At 47.5% G+C, this 14,179-nt stretch overlaps 1 protein-coding gene across 1 annotated transcript in view; it reads right to left on the bottom strand.

Moving 5' to 3' along the window:
• The window catches only part of Itga9 (integrin subunit alpha 9), a 293,314-nt gene that overhangs the window by 187,642 nt on the left and 91,493 nt on the right, over positions 1 to 14,179 (bottom strand). Inside the window, exon 15 of the mRNA XM_021207169.2 lies at positions 13,126 to 13,286. Coding sequence (XP_021062828.1) covers positions 13,126 to 13,286 — 161 coding nt within the window. The remainder of the gene's footprint in view (positions 1 to 13,125; positions 13,287 to 14,179) is intronic.

Here is a 14,179-nt window from a genome sequence, read left to right as displayed (position 1 = left end):
CCCCACGTAATTCATTATTTCCTTCCTACATTTCTCAGGGAACTTTCGGGATAGCATTTGAAATGTAAATAAAGAAAATAAAAAAAAAAAAAAAAAAAAAAAAAAGCTCTGAGTTGCAATGGAATCAGTCTCCATCCATTCCAAATAAGAAAGCAGGTAGAGTGGGGGAAGGGCTGCTGACCAGGGTTTTCCAGACCCTTCTAGGAACTCAGAATTGTGGCGAGTCTTCCTTTCTGGGCAGAGGATGCTAATGTCTCAAAGAGGATGAAGCGACTTGCACAGACCACGTGGTTGGCAGGACACCAAGCCCGGCCAGCGCCCGCCATCCCGAGCACGAACAGTCTGCGATCCACGTGCTTCACACATGCCGAATCAGAACACATTCCTACCCACGCTGAGTGTGAGCAGCGGGAAGGGGGCTCTCTCTGTATTACAGGCAATTCCACGATGGATCTCATACCTTAAGCCTTAAAATGCCCCCTCTCTGTTGATTTGCTTTGCTTCTTGAGTCAGACCAGTCTGGAAATCAAGATCCCACTACTCTAGTCTGCCTGTCTCCTTGGGATTGTAGGCAGCCGAAACCTTAAATGTGGCATCTACCATTGCATCTGAGGCCCCTTATGGATGCAAGCAGAGGCACCTGTGAGCAAAGGGCCCCAGAGAACCACGCTCACTGCATGCTGAAAACTCACGCCCCATTAGCCCAGTGCAAAGGGGGATGGTGGAGTTGCCCTGGACATGCTTGTTTCTCTCCACCTTGTCCTGAGGCTTATCTATGTGACTGAAACCCTTGACGCCTCCATGTCCTGCCGTGGCAGAGACTGGGAGCTGTCTATCCAGTGTCCATCTTGCCTTCTCGAACAACCACGCTTCAATGCCTGTACCATCCAACACAAGAGCTAAGGGCCTGGCATGATGGATCATCAGCTAAGGGCATTTGCTGACAAGCTTGATAACCCGAGTTCAGTCCCTGGAACCCACATTTTAGGACAATAGACGTCTACAAGTTTTCCTTGACCCAGGTGTACATGCGTGCATATGCACAGGCACACATACCACGAGTCACACCAGGATGCAATTTAAACGAATTATAATTAAATAAGAGCAAAAATTCCATTCCTGAGCTGCACCGTATTTTGGGGCTCAGTAATCGTAAGTGGCCAGCAGACTGGGCATTTCCATCTCCAAGATGAGGTCTTTGGGCTGTGAAGCTGGCAGAGTTGGTAAGATGTGCAGCCCAAACCAGCGTTTCACAACTGCCACTTTAAGATGTGGCTCTTTAAAGGGTCTCAGGTTAGACTCCCAGTGCCCTTTGACCGTCCTTCTCCTCCACACACAGAAAGCATATAGTGAAACTAGAACCCTGCGGCAACCTCGGGAGTGTGGGGGCGGGGCACTCTGCCCTTGGTGCCCCGCCCTTCTCTAGCCTTTTACGCTGTTGGCAGTCTCCGTGAACTTCGAGGCCTTTCAAACCCAGTCTTGCTCAGAAAGAACACTGCAGGTCTTACCCTTAAAATAAGTCCCACCTGCACACAGAGGGTGAGAAACAAAACAAAGTGTAGGAAGGAAATAATAAATTACACAGGGACAGAGGATGGCAACTCACGCTCCTCCCCCTTCCGCCCCTCCTCCTCCCTCCCCACCCCTGCAGCAACCTTTCTACCTGGAATAGAGATGCGGAGCCTCACTAAGGAATGGAGAGAGAGCTCCATCACTACAGTCATTAGAAGCCACCTTTGACGGCTACTGAAGCACAGGGAAATGCCACAGACTCCACTTTCAGTGTCTTCCGGCCCATCTCACTGTCCTGACTGCCGTCACCCCAGGCCGAGCTGCCATCTCTTCCTTTACCCATCTGCAGTCTGCTCACCAGGCTTGTTTCTGTCCTCATCCACTTCAACCCAGCAGCCGGTCGTGTCCTTCAAGGATGGGAGCTAAACCATGTCACCATGTCATCACCCTGTTCATTCCCTCCCACAGGTTCCCTGTCACTTAGGACACAGGCACAGTGCTTCAGGTACTGAGGCTCCATACAATCCTGGCCAACAGCCTGCACTCTGACCTCCTCTCACTTTGCTCCTGGCCTGGCCTCCCTCCTCTGCCTCAAGTGTCCCCACACCCAGGCCCCATCATAGCACTGCCTCCAGGAAGGGCTCCCTGACTCCCAAAGATCCTACAAGTGTTGGTTCAAATCTCGTCTTGTCAGTAAGGATGTTTGACCTTTGCACCCTTGATCTGCATTCACCCTGTCTCCCCATACCTTCCCCCACTACCTTTATTGTATCATGTCTGTCCCTCCACTGAGATGTAAGCCTCAATAGCTAGAATCCTTTCAGTTATGAATGACGCTGAAGCCCACCAGTCCAGCACATAGTAGGCATAAAATGCTCATTTCCTGAGCACTGTCAATCAAGTAACATCTTCCAGCCCCAGAAGCAACATCAGCAACTTCTCTTTGCCTAGAAGACAGACAATTCATCTTGATGTACTAACACTCCTGTAGTCCGGTCTTGATCTGTGGCAGCTGTGTGGAATTCTTAGCTTATGGCTCTGTGAGATTCGAAGATATCATGTTTAACTCTCAGATTGCAGTGAGAACAGACATCAGGCCCTGAGATTCCTTCTTAGGAATCAATTTATCACTTTTCTAGGACCTGGAATACATGCCTCTGGTCCAGACAGCAGAGATACATAATCGCTTCCTTCCAATGCTGACAGCCCTCTCCTGGGACAGTAGAAACCCAACTTTGGAAAGCCACACTGAATTCAGAGTGAAAATATATTCTTCCAGGATGCCAGGTATGAACGTATCTAGATACATAAGACATAATTATTCATGGTATTGCTACAGCATATATACACCCTGTCAGACAGAGAGATTCAGAGGGAAAGAGTTGACCTGGCCTCTTCCAACCCGTCATGACACAGAAGACCAAAGCCAAAGAACCATTCCAAGAGGACATGACAATCCATGGGACACAGGATCGCCTTCCCCTGTCAGAGGACATGTGGACAGCTGGAGAAGTTTGGACTAACAGTCATGTGCATTTAATCTTCTGATTTTAGTATGCATGCCTGGTTACTGGAGAGAATATCTGGGTCTTAGGAACTGTGCCTGATGTCTGTAGGGAAAGGGCAGCAGTCTGTTGGCAACTTTCCCTAGAGAGGCCTGAGGTGGGAGCAGGGGCAAAGCCAGGTAGGATGAAGGTTAGCAGGCAGTTGCCTCTGTGAGGCACTTACCACGTCTCTGTGCTCATCTTCATGCAACTGTGATGCTTCAAAGTAAAAATATTTATATAACTGTCTTAGTCAGGGTTTCTATTCCTGCACAAACATCATGACCAAGAAGCAAGTTGGGGAGGAAAGGGTTTATTCAGCTTACATTTCCATACTGCTGTTGATCACCAAAGGATGCAGGACTGGAACACAGCAGGTCAGAAAGCAGGAGCTGATGCAGAGTCCATGGAGGGATGTTCTTTACTGGCTTGCCTCCCCTGGCTTGCTCAGCCTGCTCTCTTATAGAATCCAAGATGACCAGCCCAGAGATGGTCCCACCCAAAAGGGGCCTCTCCCCCTTGATCACTAATTGAGGAAATGCCCCACAGCTGGATCTCATGGGGGCATTTCCCCAACTGAAGCTCCTTTCTCTGTGATAACTCCAGCTGTGTCAAATTGACACAAAGCTAGCCAGTACAATATCATACATGTGTATATGTGCTCATGGAGAGAGAGGAGGAGGAGAGAGGGAGAGAGGTAGAGGAAAGAGAGGAGGCAAGAACAAGATGAAGAACACACTCTCAGCTCTTTCTCAAAGGTTTGATTTGCTCCAAATTAATTTTAATCCTATGTTTTCATGGCTATTTTTAACCCCCCTGTTCATATAGCCTCAGACTAATCAAATGCTTTCTGAGAAAAATGACTCCTTTGTTAAAGAGTCTGAAGCATTTCCCCAAAGTAAGAGAAACAAGGATAAGACCGTCCTAGGGAGATGGCTCAGCAGTTAAGAGCACTGGCTGAGGACTGGCTGAGTCTTGCAGAGCACCCGAGTTCAGTTCCTAGCACCCACACAATGGCTCACAACTCCAGCTCCTGAGGATCCAGCGCCCTCTTCTGGACTCTTCAGGTATTACAGGCACATGGTGCATATAGTTTATGCAGGCAAAACAGTCATACACATAAAATAAAAATATATCTTTTTTTAAAAAAGGACTCAATTTTGATAAACTTACTAAAAGTAATTTTCTTTAACCATATAGACAGACATAAAAAAATCTGAATTTACATTGTTAGAATTTTATTTTAAGTCAACCTGTTTAAGCCCTCGAGATGCTGGCCCTCTTCTCCTGAGCAGTAAGGCTTCCATGTAGAGGTCCCTTCCTTAGAACACTACAACAACCATCACCATGGACTCAGCCACAAGTGATGGCAGAGTAGGTGTGGAAGTCTGTGTGGAGACGAACAAAGTCTCAGAAGACGAAAAAGCTCTACCTGGGAGACGGGAACGGAGGGACTCTCCGTTACCAGTTCCCTCTCCAGTCCCTCGGTGTTCAGCCATTGATGCTTCTTTAGCACACAGAGGGCTGCAGGACAGCCCCTCCTCCACCCCTACACATAGGATGTGGGTGAGGAGTAAGACCAAGGTGTTTCAACAAAAAAAAAAAAATTAAAAATGAATATGATACAGTCTAATAAACATAGCCAAAATACAGACAGTCTTTAAACCAAGACACACACACACACACACACACACACACACGTAGCTGTGCTGTGTGCTGGTTATATAGACCCTGCTATTCATATTCCTATCCATTGCCAAAGCCAAATGAAACAAGGGTGAATGACTTTGATAAACAGCTGTGTGTAAAGCGTGACTTAGGTGACAGTCCCACTGTGGCGTGAGCTGGCAGCAGCTGGTTTGCAAGACCCCACCATTACATTTCCAAGAACTCTGCAGGTCGGGACTCAACATATATGTTAGTAAGAGTTAAATAGAATAGACCTGCGAATTAAACTTCACAGTAAGATGAAGGTCTCAAGGCTCAGAAGTCACCCTAGTCACTTTGCTGTGTTTTATCATGGTCCCTGCTCCTGAGGATGCTTAGAAGTATCAGATCCTCTACATAATAATGTGCAGTTACAGGCGTCTTCCAATCCAGCATTAGTGATGTCATCTGGCTGCTTAAGATCAGCCACAGTGAAATATTTCACCAGGAAACCAAGCAGAGGACTCGCGTTAGCGCCCCACAACCAGTGCCCTGCTGATAAATGTTAGAAGCCAAACACTGCTCTAGAGGGCAGGGTATCCCAAGCCACTGCCTCTGATGTCACATGCTCAGAAGAGGTGCTCCTGGAACTCGATGGGAAGCCTCTTTCTAGTTCTACAGCTGTGGGCAACTTTCTCCTGCTTCCCTCCACAGGAGAGGAGCAGAGAGACTGTTAGTTTGAATCAGTCATCTATATAAGCGGTGCCACCATATGACGGCTAAGAAGTGGGAGTTTCTGGGTTCCAGTCCTATTTGCCAGCCAGAAGCTCTGGGCAGGTCCTTATTTCCTATACAAGACAATGAAGACAACGGCAGTGAATACATCACAAGTTGTGTAATGGGCAGTGGCTGGCACATCCTAGATGTGCAGTTTGTGCGGGCTCCCGTGACTGCCACCCGGAATGGTGTGGGTTTTTTTCCCTGAGAATCATTTCCAGAGGGAGGTTAACTACCAAAGGCTTGATGCTAATTTCTGTAATAACAGACGTCATGTTCCCCCAAACACACTTCGTCACGTTCTAAAGCGCCTTGTAGAGGAACCTGGCTGACTGCCAGATTTCGACTTCTTCCAAAAGAAGAAATGTTTGCCAAAATAAAAGGAAATAGCTAAACGTTATGGCACACATATGCGTCAGTGATTTCTGCTCTTGAGAGGTGGAGGCAGGAAGACCACGAGTTCAAAGTGCTCCTCAGCTAACAGTGCGTTTGACGACATCCTGGGCTACCTGAGACTTGGACTCAAAACAAAAACAAGAACGGAAAATAGAACAAAGAAAGAAAAAGTTTAAAACTTTTAAAAAATGAATGAATGGGGATTGAAGAGGATATCAGAGGTAAGAGCTTGAGAGTGTACTGAGTGAAATAAAACTCGCATAGCGCGGTTTGTCACAGTTTTGTCTATAGACTCAAACTTCAACTTACCTGAAAGGGGGAATCTCAGAGGCTCCACCTCAGCAAACTGGCCTGTGGGCGTGTCTGTGGGCGTGCCTGTGGGGCGTTTCCTTCATTAATGATTGATGGGGGAGGGCCCAGCCAATTGTGGGCAGAGCCAGCCTTGGGAAGGTAGGCCATGGCTGTATAAGAAAGGCAGTTGAGCTAGCCTCAGGAAGCAAGTCAGTGGGTATCGACCCTCCATGGCTTCTGCTTCAGTTCCTGCCTCTGGGTTCCCTCCCTGACTTCCCTCAGTGATGGACTGAACCCTGTAAGCCACATGAGACCTTCCCTTCCCAAGTTGCTTTCAGTCAGTATTTTGTTATAACGGCAGAAGGCAAACCAGAACACTGGGAACTGGCAGGAGGGGAAAGCAATCATTGCACTGAGATAAGCCGTGTCAGCAAGACAGGCATCACGGGTCCCCTCTCTACATGAAGTCTTGGGGACATACTTAATGGGAGGGACACGCTGTGGACATGGAGGTGGAAGAGGAGGAAGGAATCCAACAGGATGACAATGGGGCAAATCTCCAAGCTCTCCGGGAATGTGCATGCCACAATGACACCACTGTGCTGTTAATATGTGACAAAATCAATTACATTTGGTTGAACTGTAATTTATATATGTCAACTCTGCACTTTAATCTACATGCCAATGAGCTTTAGTAACAGGATCTGCTCATACAGCCATGATGTAAAATGTGTTCCTCAGTCCAGAAGGTCTCATTTGTCTTTGGTGCTTATCTGCCACTTCTCTTCAAACCCTTGGCCTCCAGAAACCCCTGATCCACCTTCTGGCTCATTAAGTGGGCTTTTCTAGAATGCCACACAGATGGGAGCAGATAGCAGGTAGCCTACTGCATTTGGCATCTTCACACAATGCTTCTGGAGGCCACCCGTGCTAACATGTTACGAGTGGTCCACTCTTTGACAAGTTCTTTACACTCCATCATACGGCAGAAGTACCAAAGTCCATGCTCCAGGCAGTGGGAGGCATGGGAGCTTTTCCACAGTGCATTGTAGCTTACTACCTTCCAGGAGGCACCACAGCTTTCTAAATATATTAACAAGTGCTTGCTGGACACCCTAAGAAACTAAAAACAGTTGCTGCACTGACAGAGGGGGCTGAGAGACATTCTTTCCTTCTAAGCTTCTTAGAATGGTTTTCAAAAACTTAACTATGTTTCTCTAATACCCTCTGTTTCTAATGCTCTATGTTTCTCTAGGTCTCAAATCTGCCAAACTGTACAGCTTTAAATATTTTCAGCCACTCTCTGCATAATCAACATGGCTGGCTTTGAGCTATTATTTCTCCAGAAAAGGAAGGAACCTTTGCTGGGGTTTTTTTTTTTCTTCTCTTATTTCTCATGTTAGAGTTCTTCACTGCAACTGATTGTCCTTTCCTTGACTACTTGCTTCTTAGCAAGTACGTGAGTATGTGTGAATGTGTATGTGTGACTGTGTGTAAGTAAGTGTATATGAGTGTGTGTATAAGTCTGGGTGTATGTGCATGTGTGAGAGTGCCAGTATGTGAGTATATATGTGTGTGCCTGTGAGTATAGTATATGTGAGTGTATGTGAGTGTGAGCATATGTGTGTATATATGTGCCTATGTGTGTAGAGTATGTGTGTATGTGAGTGTGAGTATATGTAAGTGTGTGTATATGAATGTGTTCATCTCTGTGTATGTGTATGTGAGTGTATATGTATATGTGAGTGTATATGTGTGTGTATGTATGTGTATATGTGTATGTGTGTATGTATGTATATGTGTGTAGTGTGTGTATATATATGTGTGTGTAGAGTGTATGTGAGTGTGTATATGAATGTGTGCATGTGTGAGTGCGTATGTGTATGTGTGTATGGGAGTATGGGAGTGCTCTGAAACCTGAGACTCATCACTCCATGTCTGTTCTGCAGCCTCACAGCCTGTGACTGAGCTGAGGGCTCACAGGTGTTTTATGGGATGTAGAATGGGAGTAGAAAAGCCCATGGGAGCAGATCTCAGCCCAGGACAGCACTGACCAGTGCAAGACCCTGTCAGGCCAGGGGGGGCACTGTTCCTACAAGCAGGGCCACAGAAACTTGATTGTAATCCTCTTGCAAGTCCCTCCATGAAACATATTAGAGCCATTTCAAGGAGAACTATGACTTTCCAGAATGGCCAAAGTGCTTAGAGCCCTGTTCTTGTGGGCTTTTCTTGGACAGATCAGTGGCTCAGTTCTGTTCAACAAAAGTTTTTTTGTTTTCTTTTTTTTACATTTGTGTGTGTGAGATAGGGTTGCGGGGGGGGGGGATAGCACACATGATACCTGTGAAGACCACATGTACATGCCAAGGCTAAAGCACGGAAGTCAGAGGGCAGACCTCAGAACTTAGAAATTTTCACCATGTGGAGCCAAGCGATCAAGCTCAGATCGTCAGACTCTGTAACAAGCGCCTCTCACCAGCCCTCGGGGGTTACTGAGGGCTTCTAGAGGGCATTACTGACCCTCACAGGAGGAAGGGAGGGGAAGGCCTCACGTATGGGACCCCCTGCATCCCCATGGTTGACTCAGCATGGTTGCTGTGGCTGCTCACTGGCCTGTCCCATACTCCATCTAATGGAAGGTTCAGGACACGCTTCCCTGGGTACTGCCAATGGGGAGCAGTCACCGCTGGTCTAGGTGACACCACCTATCATAGAAGTAGCCACAGGACGTTTGTTCCAAGCTCTCCTGCCCATTTTCTCCTAACACCATTTACTGGTTTCTCAGAGATATGAGCTCCATTCTGTAAGAGAAGCTCCTTGTGATCCTGGGTGCTAGCTAGCATAGATAGTCATTTCAACATGGTTCCTTATACTGAGCTGACTATCCCAGAGCATGAGTCTGGAGGGGAAATCATTTCCAGAAGGCTGGAACATGAGGGAGGTTCCTTAGGGCCTGGGACCATGACCAGGGCTAGCCCGTGGCGAGACTGTGCCCTCGGGGACAGTCAGATATTCAGCAGATGAGGAGGAAAGAGTCATGTTACTCAGACTATGACAGAGGCTGCCTTGTGAGCTGATGCATGAGCTGCCAATGACACTGGGCATGGCTCTATAAAAGGACCATCAATTTAAAAAGTTACCCCCTGGTTAACTTCCTGCTCATCCTCTGGCGGTGTCAGGGGGAGCATGCCACTGCGTTACCCTAATGTTTTCAATTCCCTCTGGGTCTGGTCATTTCCCTTTACAACACACAGGACGGGTAGGCGCCTCTGTGGAGTCTAGGAACTGACCAGAATTCCACAACAGTGTCCCGACTTCAGTGGGTTTTTTTATTTTTATTTTTTCCCCAGTTGCCTTCTGGGTTGGGCAATGATTGGTTTTCTGTTTATACAAGGGCACTGCCCCTCTGATTGTACAAAAGCACTAAAAGTCACCTGGGTTAAAGAGAAATTATGAAAGCAAGCATGTAGGGGGTGGAGCCTTAAGACAGGAAGAATTCAAAGAGCAAACAGGAGGTGTAGGGCTGGAAGCAGACACAACGACTGGACCTAACATGACTGAAGGGCTAGAGACAGCAGCGGTGGAAAGGGCCGTGGTGGAAAAGCACGCAGCCGGGTGGCTCAGAGAGAAGGGGCAGCTGAGTCAGAGCATTTGTGTCATGCAAGTAGAAGACGAAAGAGGTAAACTGAGGCTGAGTGCTGGAGAGCCCCGAAGCTGAGAGGACGTGCTCTGGGTTTTACCTGTGACATCTCCAGACCACTTGGACAGTAGGGGAAGGGGCTACCTCCAAAGCTAGACTGGTTTGGGGGAAAGGGAAAAGATAAGTGGGGTCCATGGCATCTAGGAAGCAATCAAGGAAGCCACTGGAACCACTTCAGTGCTGCCCCAAGAGGAAAATGTGTTTTGCCACAAAAGTGGAATCTCCCCGGAGATCCCTTTAGGAGCAGAGCAAGGTACCACCCAGCTAACTCAGGAGGCAGGTATTGGTCCAAGCCCATCTCCGCAGTGGAGAATATCACCATATATGGAGAGAAAACTTAGGGGGAGAGAGCGGAAAAGAAAACAAGAGGGCACTGAAGAGGCTTAAAGACAGAAAGAAAAATGCCTAAAGATAGCCTAAACAAAACACGCGTGGCCGCAGTGCCGGCCTGTCTGCTGGCCATATGGCGTGTGATAAGATGGGACGTTTGTTTGCATTTGTCTTCCAAGTCTTGTCTGCCGAGCCGAGCACCAAGCCTGTGCAGTAGAGACCGTGTCACAGTCCTTCAGCCCTGACTCTCAGATTCTAGTCTATGCCCCCGGGATGGGAAGCAATCCCTGCAGCATCCCCTCCCCCACTCCCACTGCCCTATCTCAACCCTCACATAAGCTACCGCCTCCCCAGCTGTTTTCCCACAACCCCTGTAAGCCACCAGGCTATGGCTGCAAGGTCTTAGGCCAGCTGTGCCACAATGGGGACAGCCAGCTAGCTCATCAACACTCCCTCTCACTCAGTAATCCACCATTCACCCAGATCCTCTGTTAGGGTCCAGGAAGTAACAGTAGAAGACAGTTTAGCCACTGCCTTGAGGATTTCTTAGAATTGTGTCTCTCTCTGGTATATTCCACAGTCTCATGTGTCCACATGAGAACAACTAGACTATGGTCTGGAAGTATTTGGGTAATGCCAAGTCCTCTTATGCACAGGGATATGTTCCTAGACATTCTGTGGCTATATGAAACTGCAAATAATATCAACCATTATAGAATACTTGTGATAAAGTTCATAAATTAGGAAAAGAAACAACTGTTTAAAAATGGAATGGCAATATCCTGAGGTAAAAGATATTTACCTTAACATTTATTATTTTTAGATTTTTTTTCCCATATAATACCACTGGACCGCAGAGACCTATAGTGACTGATACCTTAGAAAGAGAAGCCACTAAGAAAGGGGGACACTGCACACATATTAGCAAACAGTTTGTTTAAAATCCAAATTCAATGGGAAGTCCTATGTTTCGATTGTTATGTCTGGTACGTGCTTAGAACAAAACAGAAGGGGCCAGACCAACCTCTGGGGCAGCCTTCCTCAGACCACCATTGAGCTGCAGCCTCTTCTACCCCAGCCTGTTTTTTACCATTGCTGTTCCTGAATGCACTTGGCCAAGGCCGGCCGCAGGTTCTCTGTAGTGCTGTCTTGCAGTGGTGAGTTCTAGTTGGCATGAACCACCTGCTATGAAATTTTCAGCCAAAGCAAGAAGTTGCAAAGAGCCTCAAAGGAAAAGATTTGTGGCGCAGACTTAGCACAAGGAAGCCCCACGCCCCGGCAAGTGCCACACAGAGCCATTTGATACACTTTGAGGTTTGCACACAGGCCTCTCCTGAGCAGTCCACACCCTCACTCACAAACCAAAGGAATCTAAGCTCGAGAAGGGCAGGGTAGGCTTAGCAAGAGCATGGGTGGCTTTAGAAGTGGCCTGCAGCCCCAGGCAAGGGCAGCTGGCCTGGGCAGGCCCTGACATGAGTCTGGCTGGCAGAAGGCAGAGCCCAGCCCCATAGCAAAGCATCCCAAGCTATGAACTCATGGGCTCCAGGCCAGACATGGCAGCAGTGCTCTACACACGGCCTAGACACAGCTGTTACTATCTAACTCTGACCCCAACGAGGCAACAACGGGAAGACACTTCAATCTACAGATTTCCATCTGCTAGACATCTACGGCTAATAATATTATGTCAAACTAAACAAAATTGGGGTTTGTGTAAGTAGAATGTTGGAAATTGTGTATGTCCCAACCAAAGACTAATAACCCTGAGAGCTTCATCAGAATCCATGCAAAGTTTTTATAGTCACTGTGCAATGTTTATCTTCTGTTTTGGTTTGAGGCAGGGTCTGACCGTATAAGCCCAGACTAAGCTGCAACTCTCTAAGTAGCCTGGGTAGAATTTGAACTCATGATCCTCTGCCCTTTCCTACCAAGTGCTGGATTGCTACACTGCTCTAGGAGATGCTGATGCTGATGGTGACTTTCAGGGTGAGTGTTACATGTGTATGTTAGAGAGGCAGAGGCTAACACAGTGCTCACACAACTGATCCACACCGGGTCTGTAAGATTCGACCCTACACCCACAGGCATTCCACCAACTGCCCATGCTGTGGGTCTGTCCACCTTTGTTCTCTGCCTCTGTCTGCAGCAGTGAACACAGCCAGAACTCCCACCTTGAACAATGGCCTCTCTACCACCAAAGCCTGGCTTCCTGAATTACATGAAAATATATCCAGCAAATAATTTCAAGAAGAGAAAAAACATTTTGGGAGTTTATTTGCAGGAAGGGAAGAGACCGCCCCCCCCCCCAAATGCACTCCTAAGATAGATAGAAAGTAAGAGAATTGAGCCCCAACCAGTCTTCAAACGCATCTCTGACTGTGAGTTACTACATTGTGCAGTGGACCAGGAAGACCGGCATCCAGAATAATGCAACGGAAGACCCCGCACACAGCTTCTGAGGTTTTCCTCCCAGCGACTGCCAAGCCCCAGAGAGGATGAAGACCTCCCAAGAGAAGGAGGCACAGTCAGAGACTGCCACCCTCTACCCTTCTCGGAGGCTGCGACCAGCACAATAAGCAAAGGTGTGAGGATGCAGCGGTAGCACTCCCCTCAAATACCTGCTGAGTTCACACCTCAGAACCGCCTAGAGGCAGAGACTAGAACCGATGCCACAGACGTGGTGTTTGACCTTCACATCCACACCAGGGCAGGTGTGCACCCCTCCACAATGCAACAGTGTTTCCAAACGGAATTAAACATAAATAAGATGGCTGTCAGCTTTTAACTTTAAAAGGCAAAATGCATGTTGTGAAGTAGAATCGAGGAATTCAGGGGCTACATAATGAAACAAAAGTAGCTCATACTGCTTCCAAGGGACAACAGATCTGTAGAGCTCTGTCGGAGGGTTAAAAAGAAGAGGAGACTGACCTTGACGTGGGCCACGTAGTGATGACACACCTCATCCATGTGGGTCAGCTGCAGCCTCTCTGAAACCTGCCCCGCAGTCTCTCCAAGCAACACAAAATAGACTCTGGGCAACTGGCCCTTCTCCTTTTGTGCCACATCAGCCGTCAGATTGTAGTTCAGACCTGGCAGTAAATAAGAGTCAAAGATGTTAGCCAAGATGGACATACAGTGCTGAGACTCTAAGCCCCACAGTTTTGTGGAGACCCTATGCATAGTTCACACAATATAAGAAACTGCCTGACAGCCCACATCAAGACCTTCTCAGAAGCCTGTAGTCAGCCTATGGAAGACCCAGGACTCTGTGCTCATCAGACTTATGGTTTGTCCTTGTTCAAACCTCATGTCTTTGTGAGATACCAACAGAACCACCAATTTGGATATATTCGGTGACTACTTTTATCATGTGTAGGGTGCTGTTCTGATGGGTCAGCATCACAGGGAGCCTGTCAAATGTAACTAGAAGGGACTAACATCATGAAAATGACTTCTATTCGACTATATGTGATACAGGGAACAACTGCTTGCGATTATTCCATATCTCTCACAAGTGCCACACCTTCTCTGACTGTGTGCTACCCGTGGTGGAATGAGGTATCAGTCAACACACAGACAAAAAGAAAAGTGGAAACTGAGATACAGGCTGAGGATGGCTTTACTCTCAGGGTGCCCATCCTTCTAACAAGACTTTGGCCATAGTGGCTCCTATATGGTGTTTTTCTCCTGAAAACTCAGCCCCTATACCTGAGAGGACAGTGCCAGACAGCAGAGTGGCCTGCACACAGAATAGAATATAAAAAGGAAGGAGGCAATGATGCTAAATGCATGCCAGGTAAACCCAGAAGGCCTTGCCTCCATCACTCTGGAGTCTATAAGTAAACAGCCAGCTGTAGGTTTTACAAGGTAACCAAACTCCCGCATCAGCAGATCTACAGCCCCGTTCTCTGTGGCAGGGGCCAGCCCCTCTCTAAGCCATTTAATTTCTTAACTCTTTTGTAGGTTCTGAATTTATTGTATT

This window comes from Mus pahari, chromosome 10 (genome assembly GCF_900095145.1).
Source record: "Mus pahari chromosome 10, PAHARI_EIJ_v1.1, whole genome shotgun sequence".
In the NCBI taxonomy this organism is placed as follows: domain Eukaryota; kingdom Metazoa; phylum Chordata; class Mammalia; order Rodentia; family Muridae; genus Mus; species Mus pahari.
Note: the sequence above shows the minus strand (reverse complement) of the source record. Positions and strands in the feature narration are given on the sequence as shown.